The 24,644-nt window shown below is 45.2% G+C and overlaps 1 protein-coding gene across 10 annotated transcripts in view; it reads left to right on the top strand.

The window, feature by feature from the left end:
* Positions 1-24,644, top strand: part of DMXL2 (Dmx like 2) — a 109,178-nt gene that overhangs the window by 47,648 nt on the left and 36,886 nt on the right. For 7 of the 10 annotated variants that reach the window (XM_081888314.1, XM_081888316.1, XM_081888321.1 and 4 more), the window contains 15 exons: positions 848-969; positions 1,918-2,007; positions 4,209-4,326; positions 6,056-6,175; positions 8,161-8,388; positions 8,895-10,571; positions 11,458-11,568; positions 12,257-12,426; positions 15,102-15,199; positions 15,838-16,003; positions 16,592-16,856; positions 18,532-19,604; positions 21,212-21,403; positions 23,172-23,248; positions 24,281-24,411. In XM_081888314.1, coding sequence (XP_081744440.1) covers positions 848-969; positions 1,918-2,007; positions 4,209-4,326; positions 6,056-6,175; positions 8,161-8,388; positions 8,895-10,571; positions 11,458-11,568; positions 12,257-12,426; positions 15,102-15,199; positions 15,838-16,003; positions 16,592-16,856; positions 18,532-19,604; positions 21,212-21,403; positions 23,172-23,248; positions 24,281-24,411 — 4,638 coding nt within the window. The remainder of the gene's footprint in view (positions 1-847; positions 970-1,917; positions 2,008-4,208; positions 4,327-6,055; positions 6,176-8,160; positions 8,389-8,894; positions 10,572-11,457; positions 11,569-12,256; positions 12,427-15,101; positions 15,200-15,837; positions 16,004-16,591; positions 16,857-18,531; positions 19,605-21,211; positions 21,404-23,171; positions 23,249-24,280; positions 24,412-24,644) is intronic. The other 3 variants (XM_081888317.1, XM_081888320.1, XM_081888323.1) reach the window with 1 other exon arrangement.

Here is a 24,644-nt window from a genome sequence, read left to right on the forward strand (position 1 = left end):
GCTGACGGCGGGGAGACGCGTGCTTCTCCCGGCCGCCAGCCCCGCAAGCTCCGGGGACAGCTGGGAGGCGCAGCGCGTCCTCCCTCTGTCCCCGGACCTGATCTGCAGGCGGGCGGCGGGGAGAAGAGCGCTTCTCCCCGCTGCCTGCCCCGCAAGCTCCGGGGACAGCTGGGAGGCGCAGCGCGTCCTCCCTCTGTCCCCGGACCTGATCTGCAGGCGGGCGGCGGGGGGAAGAGCGCTTCTCCCCACTGCCTGCCCCACAGGCTCCAGGGACAGTTGGGAGGCGCAGTGTGTCCTCCCTCTGTCCCCGGACCTGATCTGCAGGTGGGCTGCGGGGAGAAGAGCGCTTCTCCCCGCTGCCGGCCCCACAAGCGCCTGGGGGGGAAATAAATTTTTTTTCTTTATTTCCCCCCCAAAAAAAACTTGGTGCGTCCTATGGGCCGGTGCGTCCTATGGGGCGAAAAATACGGTAGATGTGTTACTTTCAACGGATACGGTTTCCCCATTTTCATCTCTTAAATGTTGGAAGGGCGTAGACAAGCACTTCCTGCAAAACAGCCTTATTTCAAACTCAGCTAGAAGTTGCGAGACTGCAGCAATGTTCTTAATAATAATAATAATTTATTATTTATACCCCGCCCATCTGGTTGAGTTTCCCCAGCCACTCTGGGCGGCTGCCAGTCAAGTGTTAAAAACAATACAGCATTAAATTTTAAAAACGTCCCTAAACAGGGAATTTGTCCCATTGGTGGAATATTACGAAACTGCTTAATGCCTCTCCAACCATAACTGCTAAAACATATAGCTTACATTAAATGTCAAAAACTGACTCCTGCCTTTAAATTAGGTACCTACTGCAATTCTGCGAGTGCTTGTTTCGTGGCATCGGATGGCAAAAACCTGAGGCTATACCAAGCCGTGGTGGATGCACGAAAACTTTTGGATGAACTGAGTGACCCAGGATCCTCTGTAAGAAGTTGTTGTTATTTATTTTTATTATCATTTATTAAATTTATATACCGCCTTTCATTCTAAGATCACAGGGCAGTTTCCAGTACACAAACACAAAATACACAATATAATAAGAGCTAAAAAAGAAGAACCTCCCCGCCCCTTATCCTGTAAATATATGTACAGGATTTTTTAATGCCACCATCATCACAGAGGTGTCTGTGGGGCAGATATATTGATTGAAAATGTATTGTATTGTAACTTTTGTATATATGTTTTTAAAAAATGAAGGAGGAGCTGCCCTGGGAGAGCATTGTTAATATGCTTCCCAAAGAGGACAACAGAGGCATCTTGGGCAACTATTTTGGCTGGTAACCTCCGTCCCTGCTCAGTGACTTTTCTGTCAAATTACAAGTACTGATTAGAGGGCAGCTATTCATAAGCTACTCCTGCCAACCTAGCAGTTTGACAGCATGTCAAAGTGCAAGTAGATAAATAGGTACTGCTCCAGCGGGAAGGTAAATGGCGTTTCCGTGCGCTGCTCTGGTTAGTCATGCTGGCCACATGACCCAGAAGCTGTACGCCAGCTCCCTCGGCCTGTAAAACGAGATGAGCTCTGCAACCCCAAAGTCGGCCATGACTGGACCTAATGGTCAGGGGTTCCTTTACCGTTACCTTTATTCATAAGCTAAGGATAGAACTTAAAGGGGGAGTGCAATCTGTACGATCAGGTTGCAAAGAGAGTGAGAATTCATAGTAGCGGCTGCATTATTTTCTAAACATCAGACCACACGCAAACTAAAACCATGATGATCTAGAGCAAGGTCAGCCAAACCCCCACGCTGGCTTGGAGTCCATGGCACAAAGTGGCTATTTGTCACCCAGATGCTATTGGTACCAGTGGAACTTCAGCTGCAGCTATTAGCTCGAAATACAAATACTCTCCCAACTTCCCTTCTATTTCAGAAACTCATCGGTGAAGTTTTTAACATTGTGAGCCAACAATCAACAGCTCGGCCGGGATGCATTATTGAACTAGATGCTATAACCGACCAGGTAAAAAATTACTTAACCCTCTAATGGATCATTTAACCATGCCTGGTGCTTGTTTGTTTGTTAATTAAAGACCAGGAGTGGGGAGATGGTGATTAAAAACCAGGAATCCGTGCTGACAGTAGGGATGGGCAACCTTTCTCGGCTTGTGTGGGTAGAGAGTGGGGCATGTGTTGGTGGTGGGCTGGCCAGGGGGAAAATAGGCCAGAGAAATAGATGCAATAGACTTTTGCGCGATATGCTACATACCAGCCACACAAAATTCAGAGGCTTCCTTACTTAGGACACTTACATCTAAAGCAACGTTCATGTTACAATCATGGCTCTCCCACAAAATAAAAATATCCTGGGAACTGTAGTTTGTTAAGGGTGCTGGTGGCGCTGTCATCTAAACCACTGAGCCTCTTGCGCTTGCCGATCAGAAGGCTGGCAGTTCAAATCCCTGCGCCGGGGTGAGCTCCTGTTGCTCTGTCCCAGATCCTGCCAACCTAGCAGTTTGAAAGCACGCCAGTGCAAGTAGATAAATAGGTACCACTGTGGCGGGAAGGTAAATGGTATTTCAGTGTACTTTGGTTTCCGTCACGCTGTTCCGTTGTGCCAGAAGCGGTTTAGTCATGCTGGGCACATGACCCGGAAAGCTGTCTGTGGACAAACACTGGCTCCCTCGGCCTGAAAGCGAGATGAGCGCCGCAACCCCATAGTCACCTTTGACTGGACTTAACCATCCACCTTTACCTTTAGGAGGCTGCTATTCCCCTCCCAGAGCTACATTTCCCATAGTCCCCTGGGAAGTGCGATTGGTTATTAAACCACTCTGAGAATTGTAGCTCTGAGAGGGGAATAGAGGTCGCCTGAAAACTTTTCAGCACCCTTAGCAGACTACAGTTCCCAGTTCTTTGGGAGAAGCCATGGCTGTTTGAAGCAGTATGAATCTGCTTTAAACGTCTAGTGCAGATGGGGCCTTACTCTCATTCACACATACATTCACTTCCATCCACCCTTGAACTACAAGATAATGGCCACCACCTGCTGCCTGCTACAGATGATTATGTCAATAACAGTGCAGTCCTGCACACGTCTACCCTGAAATAAACACCATTGGGCTAAATTCAAACTACTCTCAGATTGCACACATAGTTGTGACAACCTTCTATCCTGCTGTTTTCCAGCAGAATATGTATTTATTTAGTTTGAATGAGCTGTTGGTCTCTCTGTAATTTGTGTCTGTTTACAAAATGGCATTGAAATCACTTTGTTACAAACGTTTAAATAATTGCTAATTTTCCAGAAAAAAATATTGTTGTTTATTATGTGCCTTGTTTGGAACCTGCATGTTTAGAATAAATGTGCATAAGAGTTTTCAGGGAGAGTTAGGATTCCCCTAGGATTTTAGCAGCGTTATAGCCAGCTTATAAATTTTAGGCCTTGGCAAATAGTGTCAAATCCTCAAACCAAACCCTCCAAAAGGAAGTCCTTAGTGCATTAGGTTTTTTGTCTAGCTCCAATGGGATTTACTATTAATTTTGTTCCCTACTGTGTTAAATTAATCAACGGAACACATCCTGCGTAATTAATCAAAGAAAGCTTTGAGCTTACTCTGCTTCTGTAGCAAGCCTGCTGCAGATTTTTGAGCAGCATTTTAGATTCCCTATGTCGGGCTGAAATGCATGACTCCCAAAGCTTTTGCTAATGGTAAAGGAAATGATCCTGCCCTTTCCACTTTGGAGATCAAAAGGAGTCTGGGACGTCCTGCCAGGGACCAGGCTGGGGCTGATAGGAGTCAGAGTGCGGCAGCACCTGGGAGGCGCTTGCTTGATGAAGACTGGCCTAAAGAATATTGTGCATTTAGAAAAACAAAGTGAAAATCCCAGGAATGAAGAGCTGGAACAGCACTGAAGGTACCAAGCACCATGTGGCAGCTGTTCTGGATGGAAGCCAGAGCTGCCTTCTATGTAGATCAAGGGATGGGAAACCTTTGGTCCTCAAGATGTTGCTTAGCTACAACTCCATCACTCCTGGCCTTCAGCCATGATCGCTGGGGCTGATGGGAACTGTAATTCAGCAAGCACCAGGCAGGCCAAAGCTGCCCCACACCTGTGATAGCTGATGATACAACGCGAATGGAATATGATTGGATACCTTGTACGTTATTGTGCATAACTATTTGGTGCAAGCTGTTGATTTCTGTCTAACGCTGTTTCTAGTGTGGGTCAAACACGCAATTGCTTCACGTCTTTCAAGAGGACTTCATTTTGGGATACAAACCGCATAAAGAGGATACGGAGCTGAAAGAAACCGAGATATTTTTCCAGCCCTCCAAAGGTATAGTGAAGCACTTGTACCCTACTCTTATCCATAAGCAAGGAATCTTTAGGGAATGTTGTGGTGCCCCTGGGAGGCAGCAGAAGATCTCCTGCTGGATGGGATCGACTAATCCAGTATCCTTTTTCCACAGAGGTCAACCAGACCCCCTCAAGCCAAACAAGACCGCCATCTTCCTCTTCTTTTCATGCGCTCCAGCAGCCAAGATCCTAGCCATTGGAGCTAGTAGCCTTGACTAGCCTTACCCTCTGTGAATGTGTCTAATCCTCTTTTAAAGCTCTCCAAGTTGGTGGCTGTTATGAAACTACAGTGGTGCCCCGCAAGACGAATGCCTCGCAAGACGGAAAACCCGCTAGACGAAAGGGTTTTCCATTTTGGAGGTGCTTCGCAAAACGAATTTCCTATGGGCTTGCTTCGCAAGACGAAAATGTCTTGCGAGTTCCTGCGGGTTTTTCCCCCTCCCCTCCCTTTTCCCCAAGCTGCTAAGCCGCTTATCAGCTGATCCGCTAAGCCGCTTAACAGCTGATCCGCTAAGCCGCTAGGCTGCTTATCAGCTGATCCGCTAAGCCCGCTAATGCGCTAAGCCGCTAAGCTGCTAATGGGCTTGCTTCGCAAGACGAAAAAACCGCAAGACGAAGAGACTCGCGGAACGGATTCTTTTCGTCTTGCGAGGCACCACTGTATATCTTGTGGTAGCAAATTCCATAGTCGAATTTAGTTACTGTCTACTTTCCCTTGTTCATTGAGTGGTTCTGGGTCCTAATATTATTTGGGGGGGGAGATAAATGCCTTTCTCCACCCCCAGCCTATGCATCATTTTATACATTTTTATCATATTCCCACTTACCTGCCTTTTTTCATAAGCATTATCATAACACTTTAAACAGCCATGGCTTCTCCTAAAGAATCCTGAGAGCTACTGTTTGTTAACGGTGCTGAGAGTTGTTAGGAGATTTCCCCCCCCTCCAAAAAAAATGGAGCTACAATTTGCAGAGTTCCTTGGGAAGAGGAATTGACTGTTAAACTGCTACAATTCTTCTTCTAGAATTGTAGCCCATTTGAAGAATGAATAGTACGTAGAGCCAAAATTCCCCTAAAGGTATCTGCAGTGAGGGCTTGGCAGCTGCTGGGGCTATTCAGGGGACATTCTCCATATATTTCCAATATATTTCCTATTTGACATCCTTTGCTAGTTGGCAATGCGGTATTTTGTATCTGGTAGCTTTTGGTCGAAAACTTGTAACAGTATTTAACATTGAGCAGTTTCTGACAATTCACGCACTACAACATTTCGTACTGCTATGTGCTAAAATAATACACAAGTTCTCAACAAGCCTAAAACACTCCACTTTCAGGTGAGACTTCACTTCCAAAATGTAAAATGAAATTTGAAAGTGTGTCCTCAAATTTGGAACAATGAAGTCAGAAGGTTTTCTGAGTTTTTGTGACTTAAAATCAGATTGGTTTAACTTTTCTTTCTTGCGTACACTGTTAGGTTTATGTACTGTGAACATATTAGTTAATGATTTACAGTATTTAAAATGCAGCAGAAAGTGGTATTTTTTTTTAATGTGATCCTTACAGCGTGGTCCATTTTTCATAAAATGTCATTGCTGCCCTGGGCATCTTTGGGAGGAAGACTGGGCTATAGGTTTGTTTGTTTGCTTATAAATATCACTTACATTGAAATGCCAGCTTGACATTAATATTTGGTTTTGATTTTGGACAGGTTATCGGCCACCACCCTTCTCCGAAAAGTTTTATCTAGTTGTAATCGAAAAAGACACAAATGGGTGTTCCATACTTCACATGTGGCATCTGCATCTTAAATCTGTTCAAGCATGTGTAGGTGAGTGAAGAAATTTCCAGATGAACATGTATTTTTACTCTAATCATGCACTGCTTGATTTAAGGCATTTTTTAAAATCCTGCCTTGCAGCTGGGGGAAGACAGCTAATAAGACAGTGTATAAAATCCAGTAACAATTCAATAGCAGAATTTGCAAATACCACCCAAGCCTCCAGACAAGCAGAGCTACAGAATAACTCAGCGGTGGAGCATTTGCCTTTTATGCAGAAGGTCCCAGATTCAGTGGCGTAGCATGGGGGGTGCAGGGGGGGCCGGCCGCACCGGGCGCAACATCTGGGGGTTAGGGTTAGGGGGCCCAAATCCACTGGTTAGGGGGCGCAAATCCACCGGTTAGGGGGCACAAATTACTAGCCTTGCCCCGGGTGCTGACAACCCACGCTACGCCACTGCCCAGATTCAGTCTCCAGGCGGAGCAGGGAACATTCTATGTCTGAAATCCCAGAGAGCCACTCTCATCCTGGAAATTCAGCATAGAAAATAATGAACTCATTGGGCCAATGGTTGTATTCAGTGTCACACTTAGAACAGTGTTCCATCATTGCAGGCATTTCTGCTGGTGCAACAGAACTTTCCCTTCCTCTCCTCCTCCTGTAAAGGCCCTTTAAATATGATCTGGCGGTTCCCCCAACTAGGGTTGTTTTGCATGCAAGTCCACGGTTCTGTGCGCAGACTGACCCTCCCTCATTTCAGTGGCACAACCTTTGTGGGCAAAAGGGCTGGGCAATGTATCAATACGTCGTCTGGGACCAGTTTGAGGGCGAGAGGGCGATGGTGTCTTCATCGCAGGTGGGGCTTACCTGCGCCTTACCTTCCTTCTCTGCTCCCTCCTTCCTCCCTGCACTGGGAGTGGCAGCGGTTTCACCCTGGTGCCTCGCAGGGCCAGGGCCAATGGTGCTCGTTCCTCCCCTTTTCAGTATTGCAATGTATCACTACACCGCAATGTTCGGCTGGTGGTACATTGCAATGTTGGAAAGCTGATATTGCCCAGCCCTAGTAGGCAAAGGGTCTCTGTTTGCACAAGAGATGTATTGATTTTTTTTTAATTGCTGCACTGCTGTCAGTGTGTTAGAATTATTCACTTGTGTAACATTTGTGAGCATTTAATCACAGTAGTGACATGTCAGGAAACCTATTTCATGCTTCTCCTTAAGCTTGTGCATGGTCAGGCTGCATAAAACCGATCAGATGCATTAAGTTACATGCTCCTAACTCTTCAGTGGGGTCTAATGACCATGCTAAAGATTGTAGGATGCCATCTGATGCACATTTACCTGGGTGTAAGCCCCATTGTAAGCTCCGGGTGCAAGTAGATAAATAGGGACCGCTTTCTAGCGGGAAGGTAAACGGCGTTTCCGTGTGCGGCTCTGGCTCGCCAGAGCAGCGATGTCACACTGGCCACGTGACCCGGAAGTGTCTCCGGACAGCGCTGGCCCCTGGCCTCTTAAGTGAGATGGGTGCACAACCCCAGAGTCTGTCAAGACTGGCCCGTACGGGCAGGGGTACCTTTACCTTTTACTTTAAGCCCCATTGAGCACAGTGGGACTGCAACTCACTTCTGAGCAAACATGAATAGAACACTGCTGCACTCGGATCCTGCCTTCCCATCTGAACAGGATGCTAGACTAGATGGGTCTTTGGCCTGACTCAGCAGGGCTCTCCTTATTTCAGTTTATGTGCTTGTCTGTGGACCTGCTTGATAGACATGTGCAAAGAGATCCTAGCAGGGAAATTCTGCCCACTTGAGATTGCTGTTCAGAGACATACTATGCCTCCAGCATTGGAGGCAAAAAACATATATCTGTTTTAGCTGCCATTGAAGGTCTTGTCTTCCATGAATTTGTCTAATCCTCTTTTAAAGCTTTTCACCCTGCATGCTATATCAAATCTTTGCCTATGTTTTAAATGGGAAGCATGTCCTTGTTACACACTGAACTTTTTTTTTTTTGTAATGATGCATCTTTAAAGCAAAGTCTGCTGAAGTTCAACCATCAGGAAACCAGCTGGGCATACCTGGGCAACAGACTGTCGACTCATCTCCAGATACCTCACCCGGTGCAGCACCCATGCCCCGTTCTTCATCTGTTGCTAATCTTCAGACAGCTAGTAAACTTATTTTGAGTTCTAGCTTGGTCTACAGTTGCCCATTGGATATTCCAGTTGGTGTAGAAGTTGTCCGAGCTACTCCTTCTGCAGGTAAAACAATGATTCAATACTTAGTTACACTGATTCCTATAACTTTGGTTTCCGATCTGAGACTTTGGGCAAATTCTGCATTCATTGGTCCTCTGTAACCCTATAGATGCAAAAAAAAATTGTTTGGATGTAGTTTTTCACTCTTGTATATTGTGAATTAGAAACATGAATTAGAAACAAAATGGATTGGAGACTGAAATGTTTGATACTGCTAAGAAATCAAAACAGATCTCTCTTCATGCAGCCTTGTAAATAGCCAGTTGCCTGCAGACATTTCCTAGATGGGGAAAGCTTTTTAACTTTCAAGAGGGTGTAAGTTTCACTTGTTTGGACCACAGACCTGCCACAAATCAGCAGGCTAGTAACTTTTTGCGGGCTCTCTTAAGGAGGCTGTGTTTGTGTCATGTAAATGCTGTTTCACCTTGTGAACCACCCTGGGATCTTCATATGAAGGACGGTATACAATTTTTTATAATGATAATAATAGTAATCTCTGATTCATTTAGGACACCTGAGCTCTTCATCAATTTACCCAGTCTGCCTCGCACCTTACTTGCTGGTTACTTCCTGTTCGGATGACAGAGTGCGGTTCTGGAGGTGCTCTGTTGAGACGGTGGTGAACAGCAGAAATGAAACGAAGGAAACCTATCACTGGAGGAAGTGGCCTTTAATGAACGACTCGAAAGATGACGACAGCAGCACAGTGGGCATTTCGGGAAGGCCTGTTGCTGTCAGCTGTTCCTATACGGGGCGCTTGGCTGTGGCATACAAACAACCCATGCAACACAACGGTTTTGTTTCCAAAGAATTTTCTATGCACGTTTGTATATTTGAATGTGAATCCACCGGAGGGTCGGAATGGGTCTTGGAGCAGACGATTCACCTGGACGATCTAGTGGAAGTGGGGAGCGTCCTTGACTCGAGAGTGAGCGTGGACAGCAATTTATTTGTATATAGTAAAATGGATGTATTTTTGAACAAGGATCGGCACCTGATGCCGAACACCAAGCATTTGGTCCACTTGGACTGGGTTTCGAAAGAAGACGGCTCACATATTCTGACGGTCAGCATGGGTGCCAATATATTCATGTACGGCCGGCTTTCGGGAATTGTGACCGAGCAAACCAGCAGCAAAGAGGGGGTCGCCGTCATTACTTTACCACTAGGTGGTAGCATAAAGCAAGGCATAAGGTCCAAATGGGTGCTGCTGAGGTCCATAGACTTGGTGTCCTCTGTAGACGGCACCCCTTCATTGCCAGTCTCCCTGTCTTGGGTAAGAGATGGGATACTGGTTGTGGGAATGGACTGTGAAATGCACGTCTATGCACAGTGGAAGCATGCCATGAAATCAGGGGGCAGCGAGAGCGAATGTTTCCTCGGCGAAGACTCCCCCACGCAAGATCCATTGAAGACCAGCTGGATGGCCAAGAAAACCAGCATCATCGACGGAGCGGGCATTGTGGACGATGTTTTCGGAACCCCCACTGTGATTCAAGATGGCGGGCTTTTTGAAGCCGCCCACGTCCTTTCTCCTACCCTCCCGCAGTACCACCCAACCCAGCTCTTGGAGCTGATGGACCTGGGTAAAGTCCGCAGAGCAAAAGCCATTCTTTCGCATTTGGTGAAATGCATTGCGGGGGAAGTTGCCATTGTGAAAGACCCCGAGTCGGCCGACGGCGGCTCCAAACGGCACCTCTCTCGCACCATCAGCGTAAGTGGCAGCACCGCAAAGGACGCGGTCAGTACGGGGAAAGAGGGGACCCGGGACTATACAGAGATTGACTCTATCCCTCCGCTGCCATTGTACGCGCTGCTTTCGGCAGACCAGGATTCCACGTACAAAACGGAGGAAGCGACCAAAAGGCCCCAGGGCTCACAAGACCATGCCAAAAGGAAGCCAGAGGATCACTATTCAGATCTGTTCCAGGTTCAGCAGGTGACGACGGACGACTTCATTGATTTTGAGCCGGAAAGGAGAGAGCATAAATCCAAAGTCATCAACCTGTCTCAGTACGGGCCGACTTACTTTGGGCGAGAGCATGCCAGCGTCCTCTCAAGCCATCTAATGCACTCCAGTTTACCGGGACTTACTCGCCTGGAGCAGATGTTCTTGGTCGCCTTGGCAGACACTGTTGCTACCACAAGCACTGAGCTTGATGAAAACAGAGATAAGCATTACTCAGGTAAACAACTTGGCCACCTTCTCGTGGAATGCTTATTGAGGCAAGAGGGGAAGATGCGACATTTAGGAAGTGGCGCAAGACATTTTCAAATTAGTGTCCGAGTTCTTGTTGACCTCTGATTTATTTTAAATAAATATATTTCATAACTATACCCTGCTTGGGCCCATCCACACATCCCACATGCAATCAATCAGTCAATCAAGTCAAGTAACCTTTGTTGGCATCACATAAGAACATTCAAAATACATTCAGAATAGATAGGCCAGTGCGATCTCGTTGTCACCCCAACGGCACTGTCACCCGCCAAAGGGCAGAAGAGGCGAGCAATCTGCCTCATCTCTGTGGGTTTCCAGCAAGGGCAGGATCCTGTAGCATACTTCGGCGACAGAAAATCAAATACAGGAACTTAGCTACTGTCTTGGTGAGCTCCTGGTCTCTCACCTGTAATAAGAAGCACATAACCTCCATCTCTGGTTTCCATTTTGGAATACATAGATGGTCTAGAAATTGTTGGCAGAGATCATCATACATTTTACATTTAAGGGCCATGTGAGCTAGAGTTTCCACCAGGTGGGTATTGCATGGGCACATCCTATCTCCTTCTGCCCAACCCGCAAACCTACCCCAAATCAGTCAATCAAATACCTTTATTGGCCTCACATTATAAAGCATTTCAAGTATCTGGAATAATTAAAAAGACAAGGTGAAGTTATCAATGGTTATAAGGTCACACTATGGTCGTGTGCATTTGAATATTCTGCTATGCCCTGCATATATAAATTGTTTTGAGAACCTTTTGTTTGAAAAGGCCTCATATGAATGTTGTAACTAAGCAACACGGACACCTGCATGTATTGTGTTTTAACCGTTTGGTGCGTTTTCACAGGGAGAGAAACTTTAGATGAATGCGGCCTGCGGTACCTGCTAGCTATGCGTTTGCATACATGCCTTCTGACATCACTCCCACCTTTATATCGCGTTCAGCTACTTCATCAAGGTAATTCTTTGGTGCGAACTGCCTGTTGCGAATCACTCTAAGACGCAGCAAACAATGGGAAGAATAGGGTATCTAGTGACTGTGTGAGCTGTTGTGTGTTGACCCATGGCAGGGTCTCCTTGGTGATGGCTCCCCATTTGTGGCATTGAGGTGCCTCCTTTATTATTCAGGTTCGGGGGGATTTAGAAACATTGCTGCTTAAAAGGTGTTTAGTGGCTGAAAGATACCAGGAACTTTGAATTACTAATAGTGAGACTATGGGATTGGTATTTAGATGTTTATAATTGTTTTAAAATATTTTAAATACATTGTATTTTATTTTTAGTTGTGTTGCTTTAACCTTTTTATTTATTTATTGCCCTGGACTCCTTGGGTAGGGAAAAGGACAAGATATACTAGGGTTATGATGACAATTTTATTCACTAGATTGGTGGAATTGGAGGTGGCCACACTCGGTTTTTCTTAAATTAATGTTCTGAATTCTAAAGCTCTGAATGCACGCTTGTTCCAAAATTTGCATAAAATGCATTTTTTGCATCATTCTTAGCAAATTATGAACATATGTCCCCAGTGGCTTTAAAACCAGGAAGTCAAACATGCTCCCACCTCCCCCTAGGCTATTATTTCTGATCTAATTCACCATGTTGTAATTGCCTTCTGCCTGTGATTTCCCTGTGCCACGATTTAGGTGTTTCTACATGCCACTTTGCCTGGGCTTTTCATTCGGAGGCAGAGGAAGAGTTAATCAACATGATCCCTGCAATTCAAAGAGGAGACCCCCAGTGGTCCGAACTAAGAACTATGGGGATAGGCTGGTGGGTCAGAAACATTAACACACTCCGAAGGTGCATGGAGAAGGTAATTTGAACCATTCTTGGTGATAGCTGGAAGGTCATGAGCCTTTGAACCTGCCTTGTTCCAAATCACATTGTTCTGAGGCGTCTCATCCTGCCGTTATACAAATCTATGGGGTCACCTCGCTTGGTGTCCTGGGCATTGTTTTGGTTGCCTCACCTCAAAGAGCTGGAAAGGGGCCTTCCCTCCCCTCCCCCTTTTTATGACGATTACCTGCTCTGGGATCCCACAGCTGGTTCTCCCCTGGTCTCCTCGCTGGCCCACATGGGACTAATTTAGCCAGCTAGCCCTGGTGATCATCTTATGTTTATTGGATGGATTTCCCCCCTAAATTGATTTTTGATTTTATTGTTATTTTCGCTTTATACCGTATTTTATGCTCCTTTTTTGTAGCATCAATTAAGTGTTTTTAATCTGTTGTTAGCCACCCTGAGCCCGGTTTCCAGAACCGGGAAGGGCGGGGTATAATTATTATTATTATTATTATTATTATTATTATTATTATTATTATTATTATTATTATTAAAGCTTATGGCAATGCTTATGTAGGAGATTGGGAAAATTGCATCCCGAAGGCTGTTGTAGTTTGGCAGAAGTAGATTAAGCTATTGGGATTGTGTGAGAATGGGAAGAGAACTCTTAAAGAATGTGTCAAAATGGACTTCCCCTGTCTATTCTCAGCTTAAATGCAGGCACGCAAGATATGATCACAGGCTGCCATTTGAAGAGATTGGCTGTAGAACTGTGGTTAAGTTGGGAAATGCCCTTTGACTATTCTGAGCCTAAATAGATTTGCTGTTGGGGTTACAATCATAAAGCTCCAAAGCTCTTCCCCGAAGCAAGTTTGAGCTGGTATGGAATTGTTCAAAACACAAGACCAAATATATTATTCTGTGAACCTCCCCGAGACCTCAGGGTATAGGGCAGTATATAAATTCAATAAATAATAATAATAAAGCTAGAGCCACACGCCTTTGAGGAAACATTACAACATTTGGGACTATTCTTTGCCAAAAAAAGGCAAGGGTGTTTGGGCAGTGGGAACATGGCAGAGGTATTTAAAACTATTCCTGATGCAGATGAAATAGATAGTTTTCCTCCCTTCCTCATACTAGAACTCAGGGGCATCCAATAAAGCTGAATACAGTGATACCTCGGGTTACAGACGCTTCAGGTTACAGACGCCGCTAACCCAGAAATAGCACCTCGGGTTAAGAACTTTGCTTCAGGATAAGAACAGAAATTGGCCTCCGGCGGTGCGGCGGCAGCAGCAGCAGGAGAAGGCCCCATTAGCTAAAGTGGTGCTTCAGGTTAAGAACAGTTTCAGTTTAAGAACAGACCTCCAGAACGAATTAAATATTTGACCTGAGGCACCACTGTATTGGAAGACTCAGGTCGCACAAAAGAGAGCATTTATTTGCACAGTGGATAGTTCCCACATTGAAATTGTTCGCACAAGATTTAGAAATGGCCACCCTTGAATTGCTTTAAGAGAGAATTAGACAAATTAATGAAGGATGGTGGGGGGAAAAGGTAAAGGACTCCTTGACGGTTAAGTCCAGTCAAAGGCGACTATGGGGTTGTGGCGCTCAGCTTTTCAGGCCGAGGGAATTGGCGTTTGTCCCCAGACAACTTTCCGGTTCATGTGGCCAGCATGACTAAGCCACTTCTGGCGCAACGGAACACTGTGACGGAAACCAGAGCGCACAGAAACGCCATTTACCTTCCTGCCGCAGCAGTACCTATTTATTTACTTGCACTGGTATGCTTTTGAACTGCTAGGTTGGCAGGAGCTGGAACAGAGCAACAGGAGCTCACTCTGTTGCAGGGATTCAAACCGCCGACCTTCTGATCGGCAAGCCCAAGAGGCTCAGTGGTTTAGGCTACAGCACCACCCGTATCCCCTCATGCAGGATGGGTCTCTAAGTGGCTACTAGCCATAATGGCTGTATCTTTCCATCCCCTTGATATCTTGGTTGCCATTTTCTGAACCTTTTATAGCACTATAATAGCTTTTTTGGTATGAGGCGACCATGCTATTCCGAATATGGTCACACCATAGGTTTGTGTAATGGCATTATGATACTGGCAGTTTTATTTTCAATTGCTTTTCAAACGATCCCTTACATGCAATTTGCCCTTTTCATGGCCACTACACATTGAGTCGACATTTTCATCGAGCTTATCTAATATGCTTAGAAATGTTTCATATTACGGTATTATTTTGTCCAACGCTGAGCATGCATAGAAAAGCATGCATAGGATCAATATTGCTGCTAATCAATCAATTATTATTGTTTACCTACCTACCCTGATACATTACTTTCCTTTTGCAGAAAGGCTTTTGGGTGGGGAGCAGGAGAGAGCAGGATACTATCATGGACAAAAATCAAAGCATTTTATTAGTTTGCTATTTCATTTAGGAGCTTGAGAAAAGCAGATACGATAGAGGTAATGGCACCAGCGATGGCACCATACATTTTTGCTTCTAGGAAAGAAGGCAAAACAATGATGGGAATATGCCCTTTTGCTGCTTAGGGAAAGCAGTTGAAGGCAGGTTGGTTGGGTGAAAGGCCAGAGGCAGATCACCTGCAATTTGCGTAGTTTAATCTGCTTGCAGCCCTTACTCTCTGTGATACTGTTGACTTTTCTTTCTCTTTTTCTCCTAAATACGACAGGTTGCAAAAGCAGCATTTCAGAGGAACAACGATGCCTTGGATGCTGCGCTATTTTACCTTGCGATGAAGAAGAAAGCAGTGGTGTGGGGTCTGTTTCGGTAAGTCCCATTAACTTGGCCTTTCCTTCTTCCCTCGCGGGTGGCGCTGTGGTCTAAACCACTGAGCCCCCTGGGCTTGCTGATCAGAAGGTCGGTGGTTCGAATCCCCGCGACGGGGTGAGTTCCCGTTGCTCGGTCCCTGCTCCTGCCAACATAGCAGTTCGAAAGCACCCCAGTGCAAGTAGATAAATAGGCACCGCTGCACTGGGAAGGTAAGTGGCATTTCCATGCGCTCTGGTTTCCATCAGGGTGCTCCGTTGCACCAGAGGTGGTTTAGTCAAGCTGGCCACATGACCCAGAAAGCTATCTGTGGACAAACGCCGGCTCCCTTGGCTTGAAGCAAGATGAACGCTGCAACCCCACAGTTGCCTTTGACTGGACTTAACCATCCGGGGGTCCTTTACCTTTATCTTACCTTCCCTTGAAAAAAACCCAGTTATGATATAGGCGAAAGCTTGTATAAAATTACGGAGACTTGTGCCACTTTTCGAGTTGATACTCTGCTTCCTGTGCAATCCTTCTTCATGTTGACTCAGCAGTGAGTCCCACTGAGTTTGAGAGGCCTTACCTCTGGGTGAATGTGCACAGAAGGCGCAGCCCTAATGGACATATCTATCTCCCTTTGTTTTCCAACACAGGTCTCAGCATGATGAGAAAATGACACAGTTCTTCAGCCATAATTTCAGTGAAGATAGATGGCGCAAAGCAGCTTTGAAAAATGCTTTTGCGTTGCTGGGGAAACAGCGCTTTGAGCAGTCGGCTGCCTTTTTCTTGTTGGCTGGGTCACTAAAGGATGCTATTGAGGTATTGTTGCCCCAAATACATGGGTGTTTTTGTTGTGGTGGTTTATAGGTTCTTCTGTTCATTCATATATCTGTAGTACAGTCGTACCTTGGTTATTGAACAGCTTAGTTCTCGAACGCTTTGGCTCCCCAACGCCGCAAACTCCTTGGAAGTGAGTGTTCTGGTTTGCAAACTGTTTTTGGAAGCCGAACGTCCAACATGGCTTCCGATTGACTGCAGGAGCTTCCTGCAGCCAATCAGAAGCCATGTTTTCGTTTCTGAACATTTTGGAAGTCGAGCGGGCTTCCAGAATGGATTCCGTTCGACTTCCAAGGTATGACTGTAGTCTCTTCCCTTCTCCCAAATTTTATTTATTTATACTTTTCAAGTATGTACATTTCACTCATTTTATACATTTCACTAATTTTACATTTATATTGACATTTCAAAACTTGGACCCATCTTCCTTTTGTGACTCTAAATTGTTTTAAACTGTTTTTCACGTGGTGTTATATTCGTTGCAACCTGCCCTAGGCGTAATAAATAAACGCAGAAATATTTGTAAATTAAAGTGCGCTTATGGAACCTTGATGTTCGTTTTCTCCACAGGTGTGTCTTGAGAAGATGGAAGACATCCAGCTAGCTATGGTTATCGCTCGTCTGTATGAATCCGAATTTGAGATCTCCTCCACCTATACAGCCATCCTTTATGAGAAGATACTGGGCTGTGAGAAAGATGGAAGTGGATTCAGCTGTGCAAAACTGCACCCGGACCCTTTCCTGCGAAGTCTTTCCTACTGGGTAATGAAAGAGTACACTAGAGCACTCGACACTTTACTGGAACAAACACCAAAGGAAGATGATGAAAACCCAGGTAAAGACTGTTTCAGATCAGGGGTGTAGCGTGGTGGGGGAGGGGCAGCTGGGCCGAGTCCTGGGCGCACGCTTCGGACGGGGTGCGAACCAGGCGTTCCCCCGCAGGGATACCCTCCCTTCCCCAACCTGTCTCGGCCTGGCCTTGCCACTATATTCCCATCACCCTCACTGAATTGCTGCCCGGCCAATGTTGAGTGGATGCACCTGCCAAGGGCCATGTTGGCCAGTTCGGCTACCCGATGCGCAGGCGCACAAGCAGTACACCGTGGCCCTGCGAACCCTCTGTGCCCCACACTTGCTCAGCAGTGTTGGCAACAAAGGCTGGGTCGACACAGCGGGTTTTATGTTCACCCTCTGCGCCACACCCTGGGCACTGGCAAAGGACGCAGTGCCACTGTTTCAGATTGTTAGGAAAGCCTCAGTCTTGGAAGGAATGTTGCTTCATTTCAATTACTTATTTAAGGCACTTGGTTGGTTGGTTTTTTTCATTGCCCTGTGCCGAAAAGACCCTCAAGGCAACTTGCAGCTAAAATATAACTCAAATAAAATAGAAACTTGCAGAGAACAAACGGAAAGGAACAATAATTACCGTATTTTTTGCTCTATAAGACTCACTTTTTTCCTCCTAAAAAGTAAGGGGAAATGTGTGTGCGTCTTATGGAGCAAATGCAGGCTGCGCAGTTATCCCAGAAGCCAGAACAGCAAGAGGGATCGCTGCTTTCGCTGCGCAGCAATCCCTCCTTTTTTTCTGGCTTCTGAGATTCAGAATATTTTTTTCTTGTTTTCCTCCTCCAAAAACTAGGTGTGTCTTATGGTCTGGTGCGCCTTATGGAGCGAAAAATACGGGTAAAACAACCAGGCACTAAATACAAAGCAAACAAACAAAAATTAAAGCCCCAGCAGCCCTACAACATTGGCAGTGGTCACGGTTATATAATTATAATTAATAAATTGTATATAATGTATTGCTAAGTAATAATAATCACCATTAGAAAGAGAAAAGCCAATAAATAGCTCCAAAGCTCCGAAACAAAAAATTAAGAATCAAATAATGGGCCAGAATATTGTGGAGTGACTATAGATCTCTGCCTGTCAGACGATATTCTGAACCTCCCGTTTCTGATGTTCTGGCCATTGTCACATTTTGCAACCTAACGAGGCCTGATTTCGTGAAGCAGTTTCTCCATTTGTTTACAGCAGAGGAGTCACAAAACCTTTTTGGCGTTGGAAGAATCACAGCAGGGACCCATGTTTTTTAAAACGGAATATTAAAATTGAAAACCATTTTAAAAGCCATTTGTGGGCGCACAAAAACATGTTGACATCCTATGGGACCAGTCAGTAAGAAGGGGTTTTTTTTGTTTGTTTTTTTATATAAGAATTTATTTATCTTTTGACAAGGGGAAAAAATCCTTTCGGCATCCCCATAGTTCAAGGGAGGAGATCATCGAACCAGTCATTAAAACTTGCAATTTTTTCAATGACAAATTTAGGACGAGGTCTTGGGGTTGGCAAAGAAATGGGGTGCCAGATGCAACCCACAGGATAGTCACCCCTGATTTACATGTATGTATCCCCCCCTCCTTTAACCCCAAAGACTTTCCAGAGCTGCTTTCAATTACCATAGCCATTTTGACTATTTCTGATGTGTCACTAATCTCTGATTTCTCTAGTCATTGTCAAATCGTGCAATCCTGTGGTCTTCAGTTTCTACAACTACCTTCGCACTCACCCCTTGCTTCTCCGAAGAAATTTTTGCCTGCCCGATGGAGCCTTTGCCACTTTGGGATTGCAAGCCGAGAAAAGCTTGATCGACAGAATCAACCTTATTGAGAGAAAGCTGTTTTTCACTACTGCAAATGCTCATTTTAAAGTGGGGTGTCCCGTGCTAGCCCTCGAAGTCCTTTCCAAGCTCCCCCAAATAAGCAGCAAATCCAATATCTTCATCAAGACAGAAGAAGCCGGCGAGAGTCCTGCTGCGCAGAACGGTGTGAAATTGGAAGCAAAGGCGCCGGGCGAAGGCAGTGCTGCAGACTGGTCGCAGCCCGGAGAGAGCTCAGCGGATTTGACGAGTCAGATGGAGTCCGCAGCCCTCGTTGACTGGAGTAAGCCGGCAATAACATTTGAGGATGAGCCTCTGAAATTGGACTGGGGGGAAGACAAAAGCAGCTCGCAGGAAGAGGAGGAGGAGGATGGTTTGCAAATGAAGGGCTCGAAACAGGAACCAGAAAGTGCAAGGCAAGCCGGGAGAAGCCCGGGCGACGATGCTTATATCGACGACATCGAAGTTGACGTGATCGCTGAGCAGCTGAAGTTCAGAGCGTGCCTCAAGATCCTCATGACGGAGCTGAGAACGTTGGCCACCGGCTACGAAGTCGACGGAGGGAAGCTCCGATTCCAGCTCTACAACTGGCTGGAGAAGGAAATTGCCGCTCTGCATGACATCTGCAACCACGAAGCGCGCGGCAAGGGCGAGGGTGAGGCAAGCGCCCAGATAAACGGGGACCTCCTTGACCGAGAAGAAGTGGGGGACAAGGGGGACATCGGCTCGTACGAGCGGCACCAGATCGAGCGGCGTAGGCTGCAAGCCAAGCGCGAGCACGCAGAGCGGCGAAAGTGGTGGTTGCAGAAGAACCAGGCGCTCCTGAGGGTTTTCCTAAGCTACTGCAGCCTACACGGGGCACAGGGCGGCGGTCTCGCCTCTGTGAGAATGGAGCTCAAGTTTCTGCTGCAAGAATCGCAGCAGGTAAGGCCCAGTTTCCGTTCTCTTTTTTTATTGACTATACAGTGGTACCTCGGGTTACAGACGCTTCAGGTTACATACACTTCAGGTTACAGACTCCGCTAACCCGGAAATAGTACCTCAGGTTAAGAACTTTGCTTCAGGATGAGAACAGTAATCGTGCAGCGGCAGCGGGAGGCCCCACTAGCTAAAGTGGTGCTCCAGGTTAAGAACAGTTTCAGGTTAAGAACAAATTAAGTACGTAACCCGAGGTACCACTGTAAATTGTACATATACATATATTCTTGATTTCTCAACAACATAAATTCTTAACTTAACACATTATACATCTTCCCATACAATTCTTTTTCCACTTGTGACTTCCCACCACCTCACTCCAGCTTTCCTTTTACAGATCTTTTTCTTACTGTGTTCATTATTCTTTATTTCATTCAATTCTCCCAATTCTTTTTCTTTCCATTGTACTCTTTATAAGATTTAGTCAAAACATAACCAGGATATAGTTTGAGAACAATGTTTTTTCATGTAATCTCTTACCAGTCTTTTTTGGCTTTTTGTGTGGGTTGGCCTCTAATTACCCCCGTCATTCTTGCTAACTCTAAATATTCATAAAATTTGAGTAGCCACTCTTCCTTTGTTGGAACTCTCTCCCCTTTCCAATCCTTTGCTATTCCCATTCTTGCCGCCGTTGTGGCATATAAAAATACTTTCTTTTTCCCTCATGGATGTTAATATTCATAATTCCCAGGAGGAAGGCCTCTAGGTTTTTTTCAAATGTGATTTTAAGCATTTTTTTTCTCAATTCATCGTAGAACTCAATTCATCCAGAAATTTTTAATTTTGTTACACCCCCACCACATATGTAACATCGTTCCCTCCTCATATTACACCTCCAGCATTTGTTCAATTTCAATTTATAAATTTTTGCCAGTTTACTAGGGGTCATATACCACCCATATAACATTTTTAAATAATTATTTAAATAATTATCTTCACCAAATTTATATATTTTAACAATATAGTCTATTGGGTTTTCTGTTAGAATGACTAGGTCATCAGCAAAAGCCTTCACTTTGAAGGACTTACTACCTAACGTTATACCTTTTATTTATGATTCATTTCTTAAGAGCTGTCAGTAAAATTTCTAGTACCATAATAAATAGTAGCAGAGAAAGGGGACACCCTTGTCTCGTTCCCTTACTTATTGGAAGCGTATTTGAGATTTCACTGTTTATAATAAGTTTCCCTTTTTGATTTTCATAAATTGCCTTTATCCCTCTTCTAAATACTTCCCCTATCTCCGTTGTCTCCTATAGCATTGTCTCCAACGTAAGGCCAGTTTCCTTTCCTTTTACAAAACCTTTCTCGTGGTGGTTCTACCTTGATTGCAGTTTTAGCAGCAATGCCATTTCTCAATCAATTCCATTCACATTCTGTAAGCTGGGGAGAAACTGTGGTCCTCTACATATTTGCTGGACTACAACTCCCATCATCCTTGAGCACTGGCTATGCTGGCTGGGACCGATGGGACATTTGTTGTGTGATCTCAGACCGCTGCGATGCTCATAGTCATGTGACACTTTTTGGGGGCTTTGTTTTTGTTCCACTAGGAAACGACAGTCAAGCAACTCCAGTCGCCCCTCCCGTTACCCACCACACTACCGTTACTGTCGGCAAGCATTGCTTCAACAAAAACGGTTATAGCCAACCCTGTGCTGTATTTAAATAACCACATCCACGATATCCTTCATACTATTGTGCAGATGAAAACACCACCCCACCCTAATGTTGAAGACGTAAAGGTAACAAACAGGGAAATGAGCTTTTAGACTGGGAAGAATATGGTTTGATGCATGCTGTAGCAAGAATCCAGGTAGCTTGTCATGGTCATAGAGTGGTATTGTGGACATGGGAGCCTTGGTTCGGATTCTAACCAGAGCAGAATTGAGCTAATTTTTGAGAGCCAGTGTGGTTGGAGTGCTGGACTAAGGGTTTGGATCCATGCTTGGCCATGAAATTTGCTGGGTGACTTTGGGCCAGTCCCAGTCTCTCAGCCTAACCTCCCTCACAGGGTCGTTGTGAGGTTAAACATGGACGCGGTTGGCACTGTGATCTAAACCACTGAGCCTCTTGGGCTTGTCAATCAGAAGGTTGGTGGTTTGAATCCCTGTGATGGAGTGAGCTCCCATTGCTCTGTCCCAGCTCCTGCCAACCTATCAGTTCGAAAGCACACCAGCGCAAGTAGATAAATAGGTACTGCTGTGACAGGAAATTAAATGGCGTTTCTGTGCCCTCTGGTTCCCAGCACGGTGTTCCGTTGCGCCAGAAGCAGTTTAGTTCTGCTGGCCACATGACTGTCTATGGACAGTCTATGGACAAACACCAGCTCCCTTGGCCTGAAAGCGAGATGAGCGTCCCATCCCCATAGTCACTTTTGACTGGACTTAACCATCCAGGAGTCCTTTAAAAAAGAAAAGAAAGAAAGAAAACCATGGAGAGGAGAGGTGAACCATGTATTCCACCTTGAGCTCCTTGGTGGAAAGTAAGATATAAATGAAAAATAAATGAAAAAAGAGTTGTATACACACAGGGGTTTTATGGTGTAAGCCCTCTTCTTCAATGAAGTAGGACTGTACCTGCCTGACATTTGCATGTTTCCTAGGTAAAGGTAGAGGGACCCCTGACCATTAGGTCCAGTCGTGGCTGACTGGGGTTGCAACACTCATCTCACTTTATTGGCCAAGAGAGCCGGCATACAGCTTCCAGGTCATGTGGCCAGCATGACTAAGCCGCTTCTGGCGAACCAGAGCAGCACATGGAAACACCGTTTACCTTCCCGCCGGAGCGGTACCTGTTTATCTACATGCACTTTGACATGCTTTCGAACTGCTAGGTTGGCAGGAGCAGGGACCGAGCAACGGGAGCTCACCCTGTCGCGGGGATTCGAACCTCCGACCTTCTGATCGGCAAGTGCTAGGCTCTGTGGTTTAACCCACAACGCCACCCGCGTCCTTTGCATGTGTCGTATGGCAAAGCAAAACCTTGGTTTGTGCAGGACTCAGACTGAATACTAAAGAGCAACAAACCACATAAGAGCAGCAGTTCTGTTCTACTTTCAAGATCTGGCCAGTTGAAAGGGGTGCATCTTTAGTTACTCCGAACCAACAAAAGGCTTAAAAGACTGTGGATATTTATTTTTTCATGGGTAAAAAGGTAAAGGACCCCTGGACAGTTAAGTCCAGTCAAATGTAACTATGGGATGCAGCGCTCATCTCATTTTTCAGGCCAAGGGAGATAGCATTTGTCTGCAGACAGCTTTCTGGGTCATGTGGTCAGCAGGACTAAACTGTTTCTGGCACAACGGGACACTGTGATGAATGCCAGAGCACATGGAAACGGCGTTTACCTTTTTTTCATGGATACTTTCTGCCTCTCATGCACAGCCACACCTCCAAAACAGCAGCTTTTCATGCAAAATCAGTTTGCCCAAAAGTTCAGTGCCATGCTAGTTTGAAAAAGCATATATTAATTACACCCCTGTAAATAAATGCTGTATTTTTCCTCTTTTAGGTGCATACCCTCTATTCATTAGCCGCTTCCCTTTCTGCATCTATTTACCAAGCCTTGTGTGACAGCCACAGCTACAGGTAATCTCTTTTCTGTGCTTAGTAGGTTGCATGAGGACTCTCTGCTTCTGATCAGGGACAGTCTAATAATTCTAAAATTAAAAAGGGAGATTGTAAATTGTAGTCCAGAGTAGTCATAAACTGTGTAGTCACTTGCTTTATATAGTCTCATCTTGCTTGTTTGTGACAGTTGTTCTGAATGTTGACAGTGGTTTTAAGGCACTAAGCTCATTGTATGAGGATGCAATCCGAATTTTTAAAAAGGCTGCTTCTCCCAGCTAGTGTGGTGGAGTAAAGAGCCCTGGTATCAATTTATTTTGTAATGAAGAGAATAATCACATAGACACTGATCAGAAGAATAAAGAAGCTTTCTGCCTAATTGTAAACACGAATCTTTGAATGAAACCTGGTTGGTGCTAATGGAAAGGGTTTTGATCCAGAAGAGTTGTCCACTAATGGAAGAGGAAGGAAGGTTATTTTTTCCTTTTTCTCATGGAGTCCCTTTACGAACTTTTCTGAACAGTTCCCTCACTATGCCGATTTTGGGGGATGCAGGGAGAAGAGGTAATTGGCCAAAACCATCTTCCTTCTCCTTCTGTTAGCATACACTCCACTGGATCAAAAGCCTTTTTGTGACTCGGATTCTAAGGTTGGTTAAGCAAGTTCATGGAAGGAAAGTTTGCCTCTCCCTTCTGTCTCTTCAGCCACCCGCTCTGGGGAGTTTGGGGGGCGGTGGCTGCTGGAGGAGGAAAGGGATAGAAGCTTGCTTAAGGTAACTTATCTTTAGATCCATGCCCAGTTTGGGGCTGACTCCTTCCTCTCCCAGCAACCCTCACTCTCTAAAGAGGCCAAATTGCACGGGAAGTGATGCAGACAGAAAAGACATGAAACTTTCCTTTGGTGAACTGCCTCAAGTTACCTTAGGATCATATTCAGTGAGTCCAAATGCGCCAATTGAAGCCCACCCTTTATGTGCAAAATCTTGAAATGGATATTGAAACTCAATTGCCATTTTTTTTGTCACATTAACAACAAAATCAAACTTGTTTTCAGCAGTCAGACAGAAACAAATCAGTTTACAGGAATGGTTTATCAAGGACTGCTGTTGAGTGACCGTCGCAGACTGAGGACAGAGAGCATTGAAGAGCATGCTACACCAAATTCATTGCCTGCACAGTGGCCTGGTAAGACAACTCACCTTCCCTAACAATAGGGAAGTTTTTTAGGGAAGTTTTTAATGTGCGACATCTTAGTGTATTTTTGGTCTTTGTTGGAAGCCGCCCAGAGTGGCTGGGGAAACCCAGCCAGATGGGCGGGGTACAAATAAATAATAATAATAATAATAATAATAATAATAATAATAATAATAATAATAATATCATGCACGCGCTTCAATAGGTGTGCAGTCATACCTTGG

This window comes from Podarcis melisellensis, assembly GCF_964234715.1.
Source record: "Podarcis melisellensis genome assembly, chromosome: 14".
NCBI lineage: Eukaryota > Metazoa > Chordata > Lepidosauria > Squamata > Lacertidae > Podarcis > Podarcis melisellensis.